We start from the raw sequence: 22222 nt of genomic DNA on the forward strand, positions 1-22222 counted from the left end.
GCAGCTCCGCTGGAAGCGTGCGAGTTGAAGAATACTCGGGCACGGCTAGATATTCACAGCTTCATGGGCTCGAATCCGCCATTCTATACTAGTGTTTTTTTTTTGTTTTTTTTTATCATTAAAACAAATGCTTTCATCAGTGATTGTATATCAAGGGCAGTTGCAAGTTTGTGTGCTTTTTATTTTGTGGTTTCAATGGAACGAATAGGGACTGAAGCGCGCGTCTGTGCACGAGCCGTCGTCACTGACAACAGCGACAACGAACACTCAGTGTGAGTCAGATCGCCTTTTATTTAACACAAACAAATGCAATTAATAATCTGCCAGTCAACTAGAGATGTTCCGTTTGTTATAGGTATGTCTGTACCGCGAAATATTAAAAAACCCTCACTTTTCAATGACGCATGAAGTCGCATTTACAGGGGAATATCCGATCTGCCCGCTTACACTGCAGGCGCAAACGCACGTATCCGATTCATATCTGATTTATAACCACATATGAATGAGGCCTGAAACCGATCTGTGAAAATCGGAATCCATGCGCTTTTTTCCTGCTTACACGGTCGTGACTCATATCCGATCTGTGCCACATGGGAGGAAAAATCGGAATTGGGTCACTTGAGCCGTGCAGTGTGAACATCAACCCATACTGTAGCTAGGAGTTTTCTTTCCCATTCTTTGTATAATGTTTTATCAAAACAGCGAGGAAAAGTGAAGGCATACATTGTAAAAATACTGTTCAAAATTGAGCCCGTTTTCACTAACGCACACTCCTGAGGCCAGTTGTAAAAACGTAGTCACTATCTTAAGAACTAGTTTGACCAACTTGCAGATAACCAAGGGGTAGTCAATGTTATTTTTCCAATTCCAGTTACACTAATCTACCTTTTTATATAACAGATTTTAAAAAATTAGGACCACTCTTCAAGAAAAAAGTGTCTTCAATTTTAAGACTAAGTGGTTTATACAACAGGACCCGTCTAATTGCAAATTGAGTGCTTGTCTAAAATTATATATATATATATATATATATATATATTATAAATATATATAACCCTAACCTAACCCTAACCCTTTCATCAAATTGTAATAACTTTTATTGACTGCAATAATATCCCGTTTTACTCAGAAATAGGTCACATTATAGAAACAAAATGGATGTGAACAATGTTACATGTTGACTTAAACCACATAGCATTTATACAGCTCTTTAGGACACAGGAAAAAAATAAAAAGGCCTGTCACAGCTTAAAAAAAAACTTCTTTCTCTGAATTCCATCATACTTGAGTCATTCAGTTAACCCTTGTATGTCAAAAAAAAAAAAAAAGTTACACAAAGGTGCAAAATGGACAAAAATTTCATAAAAATATGATTTATTAATATTTTTTTCCACTTTCACTGATGTCAGTTTTTTTAACCAGAATCTGTTCTATCCATAGATACCAAACATTCATTAATTTTAAGATCTGTAACCCTTTAAATGCTACATAATGCCACAGGTGTTTTTTATGAAAAAATTAAAAATAGTAGTTTATTTTCATAAACTAAATGCTAAGCAGAATTTTTTTCTTTGCTTATTAGATTCTTGGGTGTGTCAATGAAGAACAGCAACATTCATTTTGAGACATTTATATTTTTTATGTAGTGTCAGATTTTTTTTTTTAAAAAACTAACACTTAGGTCCATAATGGACAAAAATGTCCATGCCAAAAAACTGTCATAGAAATATTATATATTAATATTTTTTTCCACTTTCACTGACATTTTTTTTATCAGCATCTCTTCTATTCATTATTACTGAACATTCATTCATTTTCAGAATTTTAACACTTCGGTTTCTTTACATCCTCGGCTTCTAATGCACCTGTGTGCTCACTGTCAGTGGGCAGCAATAGCTTCAGAGCTTCCTCTGCTGAGTAACGTCTCTTCAAACAATGAAATGATCAACCATTTCATTGTTTGGGTAAAGTTGGTTTTATATTCTCACATTCGAACATCTTTATTCAATAGCCTTTTTAATCACTACATTTGACATTCAGTGGACATTCACAAGTAAATATACTTGCCTATTTTGATCGACTGTGAAAAATGTTGTAAGTTGACAATCGTTGGTTGTCAATATCATGTCGCTGCTTAAAATTTGCAAACATTAATTTATTGCACATTTATTGGAAAGTCTGAATTTATCAGAAGTCCGAATGTGCAAATATAAAACCAACTTTACCCAAGTACATATTTATAGGTTTGGCTGTGAGGACACCTGTGTGAACTCAAACTTTGTATAAAATCTACCAGGCTAAACAATCAGCATTTTCTTGTGGTGAAAACTAAAACAATGTGTTTAGGGTCTTCTGAACTTCTACTTCAAATTCAAGCGCACCTTTTATCTCCATACAAAAACAATAACAAGTGAAACAGTGCAATCAAGGGTTAAGATGCGTGTTTGGGTGAAAAAGAAAAACCTCAAAGCTCATTAACCTTCTTTGACCTTTTTCATAGTTTTCACCTGCCAAGGGTGTGACTCATACATGGAGTGGGATTTTTGATTGCCAGTACAATATAATTTCTTTCAAACTAATTACACACATTAAATTTTCAGTAAACACATGCAAACTGACATCCTTACCAACATACCCACACAATTATAGCTGCATTATTTTTTCCAATTGTCTCTATAATAGACTATAATATGCATAAGCAGAAAACACAAATAAAGCGAGTATTTCTTTGATATGCCAAATTTGAAAATATGGCACAATCTAGTAAAAATATGGTAAAAAATTTAAAATTTGAAGCTTTGCAGATAGAATGAATGCCTATTTGTTATCATTTTATAGTCAAATGGCCCTGGGTTAAAAAAATTGAAGTTTTAATGGGTTTCAATGTGGACATTTTTGTCCTTAAGGTCCTGAGTCAGAGTATTTTTTGTAAGGAGGGTAAAATTGATTTTTTGAAGGAAATGAGGGTAAAATATTAAAATTCCATTACAAATAAACACCTGAGCCAAAATTCATGTAGTTGGCATTAACAAAGGCACACTTATAACAAAAAACAAAACTGAAATGGACAAAAATGTCCATAAGGTCGCACAATCATTCATTCATACATCTAGGCATGTCCAATTAACACAAAAAGTAAACAATGGTCCATTTATTAATCTATAAAATGTCTGAATAAATGTCACTTAGAGAGCTCTTATTCCTTCCTTGAAAAGACTAAAAATGTACAACAAAATGTCACAGTTGTTTTAAAATACCTGTTATGACACTGCCATCTAGTGGTTGAGTGCTGTTAACTTGGGCTGCACACTTAAGTTACAATCACAATGTAATGTCTATATATACACATACATTCAATGATATAAAAATATTTATAAAAGTTAAAATATTCTCCTTAAATCCTTGAATTGACATTTTCTAAGTTTTAAAATAAAATACAATTGGGAACTTATTTTTTTGTCCTCTGTAATTAAACATTAAACACCAAGATGATTTCACTATGGTTCTTCCATCTTAAAAATGAGCAACTTACAGTACAGTAATTGCAAGAACAACTATAAAATAGCACTTATATATATATATAAATATATAACACTTATGTTTCTTAAATAAAGGCACAGTAATGAATCTGTAATGGTATTAGCACAGAAAAAAGGTGCTATATTATAAATGCTATCCCCTGGTTTCACAGACCAGGCTTAAGCTAGTCCTAGACTAAAATGCATGTTTGAGCAGTTTTATATGAAATCAACTTGTACTGACATATCTTAAAATATGTCACTGCTATTGTTTTGTCTCAAGACGCACACCAGTTTTTTTTAGTGAACGTTTATAAAAGCTACTTGAATGTCCTGATTGAACTAAGGCCTCATATCCTGGCTTAGGCTAAGCCCTGTCTGGAAACTGGGCCTGTATTATGTTAATTAAAAATAATAATAATAATAATGTGTAGAGAGATACTTCTGGGATAACATGGATACATACTCATATAACAAAAGAGTCAAAAAATGGCCCCAACCAGTGAGGAAGGCTGATGCATATTGGTTGTACTTAAGATCTGCCTATTCCAACAAGAAGTGATATCAAGAAGGCCAGGTTTCCCATCAAAAACACGATAAGCAGGACTGTTTCAGGCTTCATCTAACAAAAATAAAACATATTACTTTAAAACATGAAATTAACAAGATCACCTTTTATACATGTAGTCCATATGCCCATATGTCTTAATGTTGGACTTACCGATCCACAACTGAAAATCTCAGAATCTAAAATAAAATGACAAGGGTGAAATAAACCTTTTATGCATTCTATTGTTTAAATAATACATTTTCAGATAATAATTTCCAAAATCGTAAGTCCTAGAAAAAGTAAAAATGAATTATAATATGAGAAAATATTCACTAATATAAATATACACTACTGTTCAAAAGTTTGGGGTCAGCAAGATTTATTTATTTTCTTTAAAGAAATTAATATTTCTATTCAGCAAGGATACATTAAAGTGATAAAAAGTGGCTGTACAAACATTAATAATGTTACAAAAGATGTAAGCTGTCAAATATCAAACTTTCTATTCATCAAAGAATCCTATATCATGATTTCACTGTTTTCAACATTGATAATAATAAGAATAATATTTCTTGAGTAGCAAATCAGCATATTAGAATGATTTCTGAAGGATCATGTGATACTGAAGACTGGAGTAATGATGCTGAAAATTCAGCTTAGCCACTGCAGGAATAAATTAATTTTAAATATATTAAAATAGAATTTTGGTCAAATAAATGCAGCCTTGGTGAGCAAAAGAGGATATTGAAAAAATCTTACCAACCCCAAACTTTTGAAAGGTAGTGTAGCGTTTAAAATAAATAAAAAAACAAGTTAATAACTAAAAAGGGCATTATGCTTCTTTCAAAATACAGCATTTGTCATTTTCAAGTAACTTTACCAGCGAATGCAGCGTCATACCTTTTTTCTTGGCACGCAAGTTAAGATCTTGAAGAATGTACATCAGCGCCTCCCAGGTAATAAAACCTCCCATAACTTTCAACATCCATCCATCCTCCTTATACTCTTCAAACAGTGCCAAACCAGTGAAAATCGCAGCAACTGTGTCACAGAATAAAAGAGAGATTGTTTTCATCTGAGGAAATGGAAGACGTCGATGAAGATAATGAAGTTGTTGTCATACCTGCGAGGGATTTGATAGCTAAAGCAATGACGGAATGGGCCCAGTTGAAAACAAACCTCCTGCAAAGAAAATCATCAGATTAATAATAATGCTTCCCCCTTGCCTTTCCATGTCCTATCTGCATAAGAGAAGTGAAGTTCCCTTTCAGTCGGTCACGTTCGACGTACGTCAGTAGTGACCGACGAATTGGGATATCGCTTAGAGAGCCCTATCATCTTCGTGTAAACTAAAACAAGCCAATGGAATTGGCGTGCGATATTTGCATAATGCGCACCGCCCCCGACAGGTGTATATAAATAGGAAGCAGATGCAATCGCACTCTGTCTTTCGCTTCGGAGCCATTCACTGGTGTCCTGTTTTAGAAGACTCCTTTCTTCGTTTGTTTTATTCTAAAACATTGCCTCAGAAGAGGATTTACAGCGAGCTTTCAGTGCTGGTGAAAGGGCACGTTCAGCGAGGTCGCGAGTCTCCGAGGAGCTGAGCTATAAGCTCGAAAACTGCTGTTTTCACAGCAACACAAAGAGCGTGTGCGTGTGTAGCGATTTGGGCCGGGTCCTCGGTGTGTCAGGGAGTGGTGTACCTGACACATCGCGTCGCTCCCTGGGTGCTTCAGCACGAGTGAGTTGACTTCCCCTTCTAAAAGAGCTTTACAGACGAACCCTGACAGTATGTCATTTCGTCTGTGCGTTAATGGGTGCGGTCGTTCCCTGGTCCCTGCTGATGGGCACAATCGTTGCATCTCGTGTTTGGGCATTCTGCACGCTGAAGCAGCTTTTGTGGATGGTTCATGTTCCCATTGCGGGAACATGACTATCGCGATGCTGAGGTCGAGACTCTCCTTCCTGAAGTCTCAGGAAGCGGGGGTCCCCTCTCCCTATGCCGCGTACGACCGTTTTTTCCGGCCCCGGGAACCGGAATGACGGTACGGCGCTGTATAGGAAGGGTGACCGGAGGATTACGGTCAGGGCTTCCCCGCCGAGCGGAAACGCTCCTCGGGCCCCTGCCGCCTCATCAGCACCGCAACCCATCGTGCCACCGTTGGTTTCCGCTGGGCCCTCTACGGACTGTCCAGCCGTTACCTTTGGTGTGCCGGCGGCGGATCAGATGTCGATCGCTGCATCGGAAGGTGAGCCTGAGTCCTCGGGGGAGGATTCGGACGCGCTGCCGCCCGGGACGGTAGCGTTGCCCGAGTCGGATCCCGAGCTTACGGCTGTGCTCTCCCGGGCCGCCTTGTGCGTCGGGCTTGAGTGGAACCCTCCACCCTGTCCCGGCCCATCTCGGTTGGACGATTGGTACTTGGCGGGGGGTCACGCTGGTCAAATCCAGCGTCCCCCCCCAATGCCTTTCTTCCCGGAAGTACACGATGAGGTGACCAGGTCTTGGCAAGCTCCGCTTGGGGCTCGTACAGGGCCTGGTCCCTCGTCCGCCTTCACCTCCCTGGACGGCGGGCTAGCCAGGGGGTACGCGAAGATCCCGCCAGTCGAGCGGTCTGTTGCGACGCAGTTGTGTCCAACGGCCGCTGGCTGGCGCGGTGAGCCGTCTCCCGTCCCAGGCCTGTGAATTCTCAGCCGGTCTGACTGAGAAAGCTTACAGTGCCTGTGGGCAGGCTGCCTCTGCCCTGCACGCGGTGGCCCTTTTGCAGGTCTATCAGGCAAAAGCGCTGTCGCAGATGCCCCAGGAAGGTCCTGACCAACAGCTGCTTGGGGAGCTGCGCGCTGCCACTGACCTTGCCCTCCGGGCAACGAAAGTGACAGCGCGTTCTGTTGGCCAGGCGATGTCTACTCTAGTAGCCCAGCAACGCCACCTCTGGCTGACCTTGGCAGACATGAGGGAGACCGACAAACATCGGTTCCTGGATTCCCCCGTGTCTCCGGTCGGCCTTTTCGGCGACGCGGTGGAGAGCTGTGCCCAACAGTCCTCCGCTGCACAGAAGCAGGCTGAGGCTATCAGACATGTCATGCCACGGCGGTCCGCTGCTGCCTCCACCCAGCCGCCCGTGGCTCAGCCTCAGCCCGCTCGTCGCCGAGGGCGCCCGCCTGCGTCTTCCTCCGCCCCTGCTAAGTTGGCAAAGCAGCAGCCTACACTAGCCAAACAGCAGGGTGCCGGGCGCGGACGTGGTGCCCAGCCCGTCTCTGCCAGCCAGGTGGCAAGCGGTCGGGGAAAACTCGGCCCTGAGACGGGCGACCTGGAGCGGAAGGTTCCTGCCATTTGGGAGAGCATTTTGTGGCGGCTGTCCATCTACCGCCGCTGGCTCTCCGGAGTCCAGCGGTACCCACTTTGCCACAAAAGGAGCAGTTTCCTCAAACTCCAGGTCACAACAGGGGGTGTCTGCCAGTGTGCCAGGCTCCGCCTCGCTGCTGTCAGCTCCCTCCCCATTCGCCAGCAGGTGGCAGTGTGATGGTGCAGACCGCGTCCCGTGCGCCGTCTCCCATGCACACTGCTGCCTCGCAGAGTCTGACCCCACTCCGGGCCGCCCCCAAGCTGTCCGGGTCGGGTCCCTCTCTGCCTTGCTGCCCCACCCCCGGTGCGTCTGTGGTGCCTTTGGTCCTGCTGGCTCAGTGTCTGGAAGCATGGAGCACGCTCCCCAGCCTGTCCAGTTGGCTCATTCGTACTATCAGACTCGGCTATGCGATTCAGTTCGCCCGGCGTCCCCCGGTCTTCAGGGCTGTCCACTTCACTCCGGTGTCGTTGGACAGTGCTCCTGTTCTCCGGGTGGAGATTGCTGTCCTCCTGGCGAAGGGCACAATCAAGCCGGTCCCTCCAGCCGATATGAAGTCGGGGTTTTACAGCCCCTACTTCATTGTACCGTAAGAGGGCGGTGGGCTACGGCCAATCCTGGACCGTCCCCAGGATTGGTTTGCAGCAAAAGACCTGAAGGACGCATACTTTCATGTCTCGATTCTGCCTCGACGCAGACCCTTCCTAGGTCGGTCTGCGTTCGAGGGTCGGGCATGTCAGTACAAAGTCCTACCCGACATGGTTGTAGCTCCCAACCGGTTGGATCTTCAGGTCAACTGGGACAAGAGCAAACTCGCCCCCGGGTAGAGGATCTCTTGTTTCGGTCTCGAGCTAGACTCGGTCGCACGGACTGCGCGTCTCACCGAGGTGCGCGTCCAGTCGGTGTTGAACTGCCTGAGCTCGCTCAAGTGCAGGACAGCGGCTCCACTGAAAGATTTTCAGAGGCTCCTGGGGCATATGGCATCTGCAGCCGCGGTAACGCCGCTCGGATTGCTTCATATGAGACCGCTTCAACACTGGCTCCGCGGCTGGGTCCCGAGATGGGCGTGGCAGTGCGGCACGCTCCGTGTCCTCGTGACACCGAGCTGCCGTCGCACCCTTATCCGGTGGTTGGACCCTTCGTTCCTGTGGGCCGGAGTACCCCTCGAACGAGTGTCCAGGCACGCTGTGGTCTCCACAGATGTCTCTGCCACGGGATGGGGGGCCACGTACAACGGGCATGCAGTGACAGGTCTTTGGACGGGGCCTCAGCTGCATTGGCATACCAATTGCCTCGAGTTGCTAGCGGTTCGTCTTGCGCTGGCCCGCTTCAAGGAGCTGTTGTCAGGCAAGTACGTTCTAGTCCGCTCACTAAGCATTGCGGCCGTTGCGTACACCTACCGTCAAGGTGGTCTACGCTTCCGTCGCATGTTGCAACTCGCCCGCCATCTCTTGTTGTGGAGTCAGAAGGATCTGAGGTCCCTTCGGGCCACTCGTGTCTCAGGTGTGCTCAACCGTGCAGCCGACGAGCTGTCACGGCAGCATCTACTTGCGGGCGAGTGGCGGCTCCACCCCCAGGCGGTCCAGCTGATTTGGCAGCGTTTCGGCGAGGCCCAGGTAGTCCTGCTTGCCTCCCCGGAAACTGCCCTCCGCCAGTGGTTTTATTCCCTGACCGGCGGCACGCTCGGCACGGATGCCCTGGCACACAGCTGGCCCCCGGGTCTGCGCAAACATGCGTTTCCCCCAGTGAGCCTTCTCGCACAACTCATGTGCAAGGTCAGGGAGGACGGGGAGCAGGTTCTGTTAGTGGCTCCGTACTGGCCCACTCGGACCTGATTCTCAGACCTCATTCTCCTCGTGACAGCACCTCCCTGGCCGATTCCTCTGAGGAAGGACCCCCTGACTCAGAGACGGGGCACCCTGTGGCACCCGCGTCCCGATCTGTGGAACCTCCACGTGTGGTCCCTGGACGGGATGCGGAGGTTCTGAGTGATCTCCCGCAAGCGGTCGTAGACACCATCACTTCCGCTAGAGCTCCTTCCACTAGGAATCTCTACGCGCTGAAGTGGAACCTGTTCGTCGAATGGTGCGCCTCTCGCCGAGAGGCCCCCGATCATGTTCGGTCGGATCCGTGCTTTCCTTTCTGCAAGATGGGTTGGAGCGAAGGCTGTCTCCCTCCACCCTCAAGGTGTATGTTGCCGCCATTGCCGCACATCACCATGCAGTTGAGGGTAAGTCCCTGGGGAAACACGATCTGATCGTCAGATTCCTGAGGGGGGCCAGGAGACTGAATCCTCCTCGCCCTTCCTCCGTACCCTCTTGGGATTTGACCCTGGTTCTCACAGCTCTCCGGGGTCATCCCTTCGAACCTTTGCAATCAGTCGACCTGAAACTAATGTCTCTTAAGACGGTTCTTCTGGTCGCATTGGCTTCCTGAAGAGGGTAGGGGATCTGCATGCATTTTCGGTCGACGAAACGTGCCTAGAATTCGGGCCCGGTGCTTCTCACGTCATCCTGAGACCCCGGCCTGGATACGTGCCCAAGGTTCCTACCACTCCCTTCAGAGATCAGGTAGTGAACCTGCAAGCGCTGCCCTCGGAGGAGGCAGACCCAGCCCTAGCTTTGCTCTGTCCCGTCCGCGCTCTGCGCGTTTACGTGGACAGAACGCGAAGCTTCAGGACCTCAGATCAGCTCTTCATCTGTTACGGAGGCCAGCAGAAGGGAAAGGCTGTCTCCAAGCAGAGGATGGCCCACTGGATAGTGGATGCCATCGCCTTGGCGTACGAATCCCAGGGCGTGCCTTGCCCGCTCGGGTTGAGAGCCCACTCCACCAGAGGGGTGGCCTCTTCCTGGGCGCTGGCTCATGGCGCCTCACTGACAGATATCTGTAGAGCTGCGGGCTGGGCGACACCTAACACGTTCGCTAGGTTTTATAGCCTACGTGTAGAGCCGGTATCCTCGCGTGTACTCGCATCCACTAGTCGGTAGACGTGTTGTACCCACTCTAAGTGTCGGCTTGCAATGCCATTCCCGCCACTGGCCGGATACGTGCATACTTTCACTCCAGTCGTGTTCCCCGCTTGGTGAACCCTGTCGAGTTCCTCCGCCTCCCCCTTCGGCTCGGACATTGCGGAGTGTCTGATGCCAGGCCTACATCCGTCGCTGACGCTGTCTGTTGGCTGGGGCCCATATGTCGTGACCCCTCTACGTGAGCGGTCCCATATGTGTATTTTCCACGGTTTAAAACTCCCTCCGGGCCAGTCCATATGTGCATTCCCACGTAAACTCCTCCCCCATTGGGTAGGTAGTGGTTTCCGCAGCGTCCCTTACGGGTTCGCTTCCCCAGTGTGTCTAGTTTACTTAGTGGGTAGTGGTTAGACAGCAGTAGACTCTCTCGGTGTAAGCTCGCCCCCTTCACCGCCAGCCGGTGCTATGGGCGGCTGAGCTTGTGCTGGGCACTGGAAGGGGTTTCGTAACTGTGGCGCTTTAGTTGGGATCCCAATTCGTCGGTCACTACTGACGTACGTCGAACGTGACCGACTGAAAGGGAACGTCTCGGTTACGTATGTAACCCTCGTTCCCTGAAGGAGGGAACGGAGACGTACGTCCCGTCGCCACAGTTTCTGTACCCTCGCTGTAGTGCGGACACCAGTTGTCTCCTCAGCGAAAAACAGAGTGCGATTGCATCTGCTTCCTATTTATATACACCTGTCGGGGGCGGTGCGCATTATGCAAATATCGCACGCCAATTCCATTGGCTTGTTTTAGTTTACACGAAGATGATAGGGCTCTCTAAGCGATATCCCAATTCGTCGGTCACTACTGACGTACGTCTCCGTTCCCTCCTTCAGGGAACGAGGGTTACATACGTAACCGAGACGTTTCCCTCACCGCTCATGCTGCGGCTCACAGCGGAAAGCAGCGACTATGGGCTGAATAAGACTGAGGATCATCACCAAACAGCCCAGGACAGGATGAGCTCCCTACACACACAGATACAACACTGAATCACAGTATGTCTGCACAAAACACTTCACTTCAAACATCTGAAATACTTAGCATTTCAATTTAAAACTCATTGTCTTTATATAGATGTATTTTATATAAATGTGTGGAAGTGTTTTCACTGCACGTTTTTACTGCCAATTATTCAAATTTAATATAATTTCCTTACTTTGTCTGTCAATAATAATATCATTTGATTAATTACATACCATAAAAATTCAGCTTTGCATCACAGGAATAATATTTATTTTTGAATTATAATACTATTTCACAATACTGCTGTTCTTACTGTATTTTTATGTAAAAAATAATTCAATTTATTTGAGCTTACCCCACTCCAATCCTGAGCATAAGAAAACACCAGTATAAATGCGATGGCTGTGGCAGTGACTGACAGGGCCATCAGAGACACGTGGGCCTGTGGAACAAGAAATAAACCATATTTAGTTATTTTGGTAACACTTTACTTTAAGGTTCATTAGTTAAATATTAATGTATTAACTAATATGGACTAACCATAAGCAATACATTCGTTACTATTTACTAATCTTTTCAGTTCACTTTCAAATAAAAATTTCCTAATAATTTACTCACCTCCATGTCATCTAAGATATTCATGTCCTTCTTTCTTCAGTTGAAAAGAAATTAAGGTTTTTGATGAAAACATTCCAGGATTATTCTCCTTATAGTGGACTTAAATTGGCCCCAAACGGTTGAAGGTCAAAATTACAGTTTTAGTGCAGCTTCAAAGGGCTTTAAATGATACCAGACGAGGAATAAGGGTCTTATCTAGCGAAACGATCTGTCATTTTCGGAAAAAAAAATTAAAATAATTATATACGTTTTAACCATAGACGCTTCTTTTTCTCTATTAGAATTCCAGCAGTGTAGACAGGTCAAAGTTTGAACTAAATTGTCATATACAATATGCAAATGCAAGTATATAATATTTAATTCAAACTTTGACCTGTGGAGGGCAGTAATACACTTAGCAGTGTTTACACTGCCAGAATTCTAGTAGAGCAGAAGAAGAAAAGAGCTAGTTCAAGATGAACGTCTATGGTTAAAATGTATATAATTTTTTTTAGAAAATGACAGATCTTTTCGCTAAATAATCTGGTATCATTTTAAAGTTGCACTGAAACTGAAACTGAAACTTTTGATCTTCAACCGTTTAGAGGCCATTGAAGTCCACTATAAGAAGAATAATCCTGGAATGTTATTATCAAAAACCTTAATTTCTTTTCGACTGAAGAAAGACATGAACATCTTGGATGACATGGGGGTGAGTAAATTATCTGGACATTTTCATTTGAAAGTGAACTAATCCTTTAACATTAGTTAATGAAAACACAGTTGTTCATTGTTTGTTCATGTAAGTTCACAGTGCATTAACTAATGTTAAGAAGATTTTAAAGGTGCCCTAGAATCAAAAATTGAATTTACCTCGGCATAGTTGAATAACAAGAGTTCAGTACATGGAAATGACATACAGTGAGTCTCAAACTCCATTGTTTCCTCCTTCTTATATAAATCGCATTTGTTTAAAAGACCTCCGGAGAACAGGCGAATCTCAACATAACACCGACTATTACGTAACAGTCAGGGTGTACGCCCCAATATTTGCATATGCCAGCCCATGTTCCCAACATTATGAAAGGCATTAGACAAGGGCAGAACGTCTGGATCTGTGCACAGCTGAATCATCAGACTAGATAAGCAAGCAAGAACAATAGTGAAAAATGGCAGATGGAGCAATAATAACTGACATGATATTTTTTTGTGATATTTGTAAATTGTTTTTCTAAATGTTTCGTTAGCATGTTGCTAATGTACTGTTAAATGTGGTTAAAGTTACCATCGTTTCTTCCTGTATTCACGGAGACAAGAGCCGTCACTATTTTCATTTTTAAACACTTGCAGTCTGTATAATTCATAAACACATCTTCATTCTTTATAAATCTCTCCAACAGTGTAGCATTAGCCGTTAGCCACAGAGCACAGCCTCAAACTCATTCAGAATCAAATGTAAACATCAAAATAAACACTGTACTTACGCGATTAGACATGCTGCATGACGAACACTTTGTAAAGATCCATTTTGAGGCTTATATTAGCTGTGTGAACTTTTTTTATGTTGTTTAAGGCAAGCGCGAGCTCTTGGGGCCAGGAGCACGAGATTTAAAGGGTCACACACCCTGAATCGGCTCATTTATAATGATGCCCCAAAATAGGCAGTTAAAAAAATGAATTTAAACAAAATCTTTGGGGTATTTTGAGCTGAAACTTCACAGACACATTCAGGGGACACCTTAGACTTATATTACATCTTTTAAAAAGTTCTAGGGCACCTTTAATAATGTATTAGTAAATGTTGAAATTAACATTAACAAAGATTAATAAATGCTGTATAAGTGCAGTTCATTATTAGTTAATGTTAACTAATGTTAACTATTGAACCTTATTGTAAAGTGTTACCGTTATTTTTAACAACATTTAATAAAGCATAAAATCAGGCTTTGCACACTCAAACTGAAAATTTATTAAAATATTTAGAATCGGATGTTTTGAATGTACATTGATAGTCTATATTATCTTTGTATTCATAGAACTGTTGTATAAAATTAATCATGTGCTGTAATCTGTTATATAATGCCATAAAGGTTGTTAATGACAAGTGATGTTCACACACCATAATTTGCTTCTTATCTTATCTTGCTTGCACTGATTGCACACATACATATTACTGCAAATCCTTTATCAAAGAAATTTTTTCCACTGTCATGCTGATAAAACAGAAATGTCAACATGACACATATAATTCACTTTACAAATGAGCTGATGAGGTAGATAAAGGGGCCCACATAACTCTGGCTTTGTTTAGACAGCGCACTAAACAACTAATTTAAGGTTGGTTTTTTAAGTCATATCCGACTCAAACCTGTTTAGTTGTTTATAGTCTGAACAGCAAAGTAAAGCAAAATTCACAGTTGTACAAATCTGGTTCAGCCAGCATTCAAGTCTGATTTTGTGAGGTATCCTATTATTTAGACTGTAATGTTGCTTTTTGAGAATAAAAAAGGTCTGAAAATGTACAAAGTACAAAGTCCACTCCAAAGGGAGTTAATCAGTGAGCACTGTTTCTGAACTCCATGAAACGTCTTTATTGTGGTCTTACATTTTCTTCCAGGAATGAACACAATATTCCTCATTTAAATAATTCTCGCCCATGGTATGCGCCAAAAAAAAAAAAAAAGCAGATAAGGCCTGGTTGAGTTGCATTATAGTGTGTTGAAACTCACAGTTATGGTAAGGGACATGACATTTCCGAAACACGCTAGAAAGCAGTTGAACAATCACAACGCGCTGGTCCAGGTGACCAATCAGAGCACCTTTCTTTTCAGAAGGAGGGGCTTCACAGGAACTAAAGATTGTTTTTTGAACATTCAACAATGAAAACCCATTCTAGTAGACCCTAAAATCAAAATAAAGTCTTTTAAAAGGGGCGTATAATAGGTCCCCTTTAAAGTGCTGTAGCAGTCAATAGTTTTATCCCTTAAAACTCATCTTTGATCATCAAAACAACATATTTCAACATTTTTTTCCTTGTGAAAATAATTTCTTCATGCCTTAAAATAGCTTGAATGTAACTCTACACCCCTGCTTTGTTTATTATATGTGGAATATGGAAATTAGTCCCCACCTCCACTCAAACACACCACACGCTACACAATGGCAAGTGGAAATATCAGTTTCATTCAGCCACATATGTTTAAACCAGAAACTGATTCAGAAAAACAGTGAGGAACAGTGAGTTACCTTTATGTGTCTCTACAATGTCAGACACATAAAGGTAACACACATTGACTGGATTGGCTACATGATTGTGACAATATAGCAAAAGGGCGGTTTTAAACTATGATTTTGAGACTTCTTTGGTACACTGTAGTTTTAAGGAGAAAATACTCAGCAGTTGTGTTGACAAAGGAATTTGCATATGGCTTGTCTTAAAGCATATTAAGAACACTACATGGACATATAAACAATATTAAAAACTTGATTTTCACCACAGGGGCTCTTTAAGCCTAAGAGTTGAGCATGGTGCTAACAATGCCAAAGTCATGGGTTTGATTCCCATAGAATGCATGAACTTAAAAAAAAAATTATACCTTGCATGCAACGTAAGCCGCTTTGGATAAAAGCCAAATGCATAAACGTAAATCCACATGCGATTTGAAATATGGTTAAAATGTGAACAAGAGAAGCAAAAACACCAGTTTTCATCCTCTCTCTTTACACAATGATAGCTGAAACTCTCTTTTAAGCCTCTTGGCATTGTTGATGATTATTATGGAGGTGATTGATATGGCAACCAATGTAGAAAAACCTGACTACGGTATCTGAATAAATGGATCAGATTTCATCATTTGCAAAATTGACTGCACACAGTCAGTCCGAAAGATTTATATGCAGTTTGAGGAGAGTAAAAACAGATAGAGACTTACCATAAACCAGAAATCTTTACCACCAAAACCGTGGCCCTTGGCAACTCCCTTTAAATAGCGTGCTATGATCATCCCGATACTGCCCGTGGTCATCCAGGCGATTAACATCAGGGCACCTGAACCAGATCAGTAGCATTAAGATCACAGTAATGCTGATGTGAGGCTCTAATGTGGATCCAGTGTCAGTTTGTTTTGATGTACTCACCGTGGGCTTTAAGGATTGCTGGGAATGCTTCAGCACTTCCAGTGACCAGGGATGGATTCAATATATCTGCCTTGGTGCTACTGACATATTTTGTTGTGTGGAACTGGATGTTACCTACAAATGAAGGTCATTCTTCAGTTAGGAATGACCAAAGATGCTTTCATCATTTACTGACCCTCATTCTGATCCAAACCAGTGACTCGTTTTCTTCCAGAAAACACAAAAGATGTTTTAAAAAATGTTTATGCCACTCTTGTGCATACAATGAAAGCATACAGTGACTAGGGACAGTCAAGCTCGAAAAACAAAAACCATTAAAGTTGATTGTGCACCAGACTTCTGAAGCCATTCGATAGCCTTCTGTGAGGAATTTCCATTGTTCACTGAAAATCTTACCTTACGTAGATTGAAACTTTCTGAGAATTCTGCTAAACATCTTGATTTGTCCTTAAGAGTTTGAAACAACATGAGGGTGAGTATAGGATGACAGAATTTTATTTTTATCCCTTTTTTTGTTTGATGTTTTATTGTATTAAAATAACTATTAAAAAATATAAATATTAGATGAAAAATGAAAAAAACTAAAATAAGTGCCAAAATTACTAAAATAAAATAAAAATAAAAATAAAGCCAAAGATATCTTTGGCTTTATTTTTATTTTAGTTATATATATATATATATATATATATATATATATATATATATATATATATATATATATATATATATATATATACACACAGTATATAAACTAATAAAAATGACAAAAAGCAAATAACACAACTAAAACTTAAAACTAAATTTTATAATAGAACTGAAAATATAAAAATAAAAGTGAAAAGATTAAGAAATACTGTAATAGTATAGAATTATACTAAAATAACACTGCATTACAATTGACAGTTTTTGTTCAAAACATTGATTTTATACAACATAGAAATTTATATCAGGCTCAATAAACCACAAACCTCCACTGGAGGGTCCAGAAGCAATCATGAGGTAGTACTGGCTAGTGGACATTGCTCTTGATGTGCTAATGGCATTACGAGAAGTAAAAGAACAATTGATATTTCCATTCGTCAATGCTGTCTTGATATTAGTCACATTCCCCTGTAAATCAAGTAGAATATGTGTGTGAGTGATGATATTTTATCAAACAATAGTAAGAAGTTGTGGCACACTAGAGGAATGGAAGCAATCTGTACCAATGAGAGAATATTTGGGGCACTTCTTCCTGTGGAAAAGGCGTGTTGCACTTGGAGAAAGCCGCTGCTGTCCTTACCACAGATGTAGATGTCATCATTGCCCTGGAAATACAAAAACATTTTTAAAACCATATGAACAATGTTGTCTCATTGTTCCTGGAAAAAAATAAAAACACATGAGTTTTGTTGATGTTTGCTGAGAAATGCAGAATAATGAGTCAGTGCTGACAGAGGTAGTTCTCCAAGATTCAGCAGGTGTAAATGGATCTCAGGAAAAATATAATATATCAGACACCCACTTATGTTTGCAGTTTATAGACACATTACTGACATTTAGGCCAACATGGAATCTGTGCACAGAATTTGGAACCCCATCACTTTCACAGTTCTACACATTCCATACTGCATGAATGTTTGTTAAATATTTTTAGACAAATACAGAATAAAAGATCTTCAGATTCCATTTGGGCCTGCTGAAATCTCATGAGCGGGACAGAGTGTGTACCATTTGCTGGTCATCTGAAAACCCAATGGCGACGTATCCATCAGCCTGCCCAAACATTTCAATCGTCAATTCTGATTGGTCAGATGATGCCTGAACTGCCATGAAGTAACAGCCTGTGCTGGTAGTTGGGTCACAGTTGCTGGGCTGACTGAAGCAGACTTTGGTTGTCCCACAATCAGGATTTGATGGAACCTGAAAGCAACAGTTTCAGCTGAATATAAAACAACATACGAGAACAGATATTCCTAGATTTTATGTTTTATGGTTTAGAGGAAAAAAAGCTAAACTTACAGTCGGAGCTACAGTTGTTACTGTACCATTATACGTAACAGTAGAGCTCTTGACACCGACCCAAAAGGTAGAAAAATTTTTAACAAATGTTGCACTGAAAAAAGAAAGAAAATAAAACAATCCAAAATATTCCATTAAAAATCACACTATGAAATATAAAACAATACATTTAATTAGGAAAATTTGTACCTGAACTCTATATTGCTGAGCTGTCCAGATGTTGGGGCCGTCCAATTAGCTTTAATTAAAGTTTTTTCAGTATCTGATGTATGAGAAACTGCTCTATTCTGGGAAAAAAAAAAAAAAAAAATTAAATGTAAATGCTGTTTTTATTAAAACATAAATAATATATCAGTGCTATCCCATACAAGTTTATGATTATGGAAGCAAGTAATATATATATTATATAATAAATATAAAATGCAGAAAAACTCACAGCCACTCCATCGCAGGAGAGGACCTGTGTTCCATTGTCCAACACAGTAAAAGTGCCAATGGGATTATTTGATCCAATTTGATTTGCTCGTAACAAAAACCCTTCAAAGTCTCCAGATTGTGCGCTTAGAGATACTGAGAAAGAAGAAACAGTTCAGTGCAACTTCCTTAGATGAAGACAGACCCTGAACTAGCATAGTTGAACTGATAAGTAATGATGACCAGCAGTAAACTGGTCAACTTTAAGCTTGAAATTTGTTTCTGATTACTGACAGTAGCTCTCATTAAAGGTTTAGTTCACCCAAAAATGAAAATTGTCATTTATTACTCACCCTCATGTCGTTCCACACACGTAAGACCTTCGTTCATCTTAGGAACACAAATTAAGATATTTTTGATAAAATCTGATGGCTCAGCGAGGCCTACATTGACAGCAAGAACACTCCCTTTTTCAGTGCCCAGAAAGCAACTAAAACATATTTAAAACAGTTTACAGTGGTTCAACCTTAATATTATAAAGTGACAAGAATACTTTTTGTTCACCAAAAATAACAAAATAATGACTTTATTCAACAATATCTAGTGATGGCCGATTTCAAAACACTGCTTCATGAAGCTTAGAAGCTTTACAAATCTTTTGTTTCGATTCAGTGGTTCGAAGTGTGAATCAAATTGCCAAAGTCACATGAACTGTTGAAGTTTCAAAATACTTATGACGCCTTGTTTACTGAAATCATGTGATTTTGGCGCTCTGAACCACTGATTCGAAACAAAAGATTTGTAAAGCTTTGAAGCTTCATGAAGCAGTGTTTTGAAATTGCCCATCACTAGATATTGTGGAATAAAGTCATTATTTTGTTATTTTTGGTGCACAAAAAGTATTCTCATCGCTTTATAATATTAAGGTTGAACCACTGTAGTCACATAAACTGTTTTAAATATGTTTTTTAGTAGTTTACGGCAATAAAAAAGGGAGTGTTCTTGCTGGTGATGCTCACTAAGCCATCAGATTTTATCAAAAATATCTTAATTAGTCTTCCGAAGATGAACGAAGGTCTTATGGGTGTGGAACGACATGAGGGTCAGTAATTAATGACAGAATTTTCATATTTGGGTGAACTAACGCTTTAATTAATGAATAGTAGCCTATAGTATTGTTAAGTATAGTATTATTACAGTATGCATTGTAAACGCATCAGGCTACATAACATTTATGGTACAGTATTTACTGTATATTATCTAATGTGATATAGTATTTATAATGTACAGTATACCATTTATTAGCAATTAATTTCTAAAAGTCATGTTAAATATGGATTCATTTGTTAACATTTTGCAGAAGTATGGCTCATTGTTAGTTTGTTAGTATTTTTTTTAAAGTGTTACGCTACATATACAATCATCTAGGCCTACTAGTAGTCTAGTTAGTAGACTTCTATATTTTATAGAATATTGTATACCACAAAAAAAAATTTAAACTTTTTTTTTTTTTTTTTTTTTTTTACCCATTTTACACAATCTAGAATAATGATAAATTCATCAAAACTATGACAACACGAATGCAAGTATGCCAATTACCAAAAATGCGCATCCATTCTGATCCTTTTCCAACATATGATATAATGTTATGCTGCCCGCTTTTCCATTTAATACTAAATATAACACATATTTCACGGTAAGATAAAATAAGTAATTAGATTAACACTCAACATATAAATCAACGACACATCTGTGCAAGCTTGTAACCTACAAAACTCATAGCAGGTGTAGAAGAACAGCCTCACCTGTGATTTCATCTCCCTCTATAAATGTGGTTCTGTTAGCAGTAACGGTGTACGGAGCAGAGCTGGACTGAGCGCTGTTAGTCCCGTGACCCGGCGTCATAGATCCACACGCTCCGCTGACCTGTCCACTTCTATAACACTGCACGATCCCAACACACGACAGGAGGACACACAGGAACATCTGAGGAGATTAAAAACTCTAAGTTATATAGTCATCCTCGAGAGTAGCAATATCAAAAAACAGCGACGGGGAAGAGAAGAGAAAAATAAAATAAAAATAAAAATGGATAAAATAACAACCTTTGGACAATTTGGTGCCCGAGGATATTGTTGCGTCTTTGTTTATTGACTGAAGCCGTATAAACGCGCGCTCAAGAATCCAGCCTCTTCTTCCCTACAAATAGTGCTGTCATTGTGGGCAGGGCTTTACCTGAATAGGTAAGTGATGCTATAATCCAGCAGTGGGCGATCATGAGATCCTGAGTTTCTCATGAGCTCAAGTGACATAAATCATACGTACATAAATAATAAATAAATACATTTACAATGCGTTGTTTTACTGCCTCACTAGGTTGTTCTCTTAAGTTCTAGATCCAGATGCAGAATTTGTCTAAACTCTAACTTTTTGAATAAATAGTAAACAAAAACAAAATGTATCTATAAAAATGTATTTAGATCTGTTGACAACTGATGATTTGTTTTCTAAAGCTGTACAATGTAGTAAAAATGCATATGAAGATATGATTTTTCTTCAGAGCAGAAAAAGATGCATCAATAAAATTTAATTAAACAATTTATTTTAAATAACTGATAGAAATTGTGTAACCACGTTTGAACTTTACCCTGTGTGAGAACCAATTGAGAACAACTGCTTCTTAGTATGGATGTATTGTTGTAATGATGCAATATTTATCCATATGATATTTTCGACAGCAAATAGGTAATAAAACTAATAAAAAAGTGAAACAGTTTGAGAAATTGTACTCATTTATTTACTCAATGGCCAATTTCACCTCTCATTAAGTTGATGTTTCTTGAGCATACTGACACATTCATACCTTTGGAACATCTAAACTGTGAAAATGAATGAATCATAATTATTTATTGTTGTGAAACTGCATTACTGGAATTCCAGTGTAGTGTAAATAATGTATATATTTGCAATGTTCATGTTTTCCCCATTTTCTGTAAAACCACTGTAGGTTAGACAAAGTTGAAAACAGATGCAGAAGAAATGTACAGAAATCTTTGGATTTCTAAATCGGCATGTATTTGGGTGACCCAGGAAGCAGAAATGTCACCTGCCTTTGCAATTCTAATCATATAATATGTCATTTTTTTTCTAATCTTGAATCGCAAGAAAGGGAAGAAAGAAAGGAAAGAAAAGATGTACCGTAGAGAGTTAAAATGAGACTGAACATGTAATCTTGAGAAATGTTGCATGGACTGTTTTATTAAGCTCTTATATTAGTTCAAAGCTGAGATTATAAATGACTCAAGAAATTGTGGCGCATCTGCTCTGTAACTCATGATTGAGACTAAAATATGTCATCTTATGAAAGCAGAAAAACAAGCTTTTGTTGCCCTTAGGGAAGGCCAACCATATTGCTGATCTATTTTTGTAGGTCTACGTTTTTTAATACAAATTTTAAGAATGAAATAGGACCAGTTCAAGGTAATGAATCTATTATTTGTCTTAAAGGAGCATCAGATGTATTTTAATAATCACAAATGGTCATATATCTGTTTCTTATAAAAGCTAACCTAAATATGCTGGTAGTCACAGTGTAAGCATGACAAAAAGCTCTCTAAAGTTGGGGTAGTACACTGTGAGCATTTTGGTTATGTCTACAAATGCTTTGGTTGTACCCTCAATGGG

General features: G+C 40.6%; 1 protein-coding gene across 1 annotated transcript; it reads right to left on the minus strand.

Moving 5' to 3' along the window:
* Nucleotides 1-1395: 1395 nt before the first annotated feature.
* Nucleotides 1396-21090, minus strand: LOC137014347 (putative ferric-chelate reductase 1). Its single transcript, XM_067378631.1, has 16 exons — nt 20644-21090; nt 20344-20524; nt 18561-18694; nt 18314-18411; nt 18125-18218; nt 17834-18025; nt 17329-17430; nt 17092-17233; nt 16124-16237; nt 15919-16034; nt 11745-11831; nt 11300-11391; nt 5192-5250; nt 4969-5109; nt 4240-4265; nt 1396-4140 (listed from the first exon to the last, which is right to left on the minus strand). Exons 2-16 carry the CDS (start codon nt 20522-20524, stop codon nt 4051-4053), a joined length of 1668 nt encoding a protein of 555 aa, XP_067234732.1. The 5' UTR covers nt 20644-21090; the 3' UTR covers nt 1396-4050.
* Nucleotides 21091-22222: the final 1132 nt, after the last annotated feature.

This window comes from Chanodichthys erythropterus, chromosome 23, assembly GCF_024489055.1.
Source record: "Chanodichthys erythropterus isolate Z2021 chromosome 23, ASM2448905v1, whole genome shotgun sequence".
Lineage (NCBI taxonomy): Eukaryota > Metazoa > Chordata > Actinopteri > Cypriniformes > Xenocyprididae > Chanodichthys > Chanodichthys erythropterus.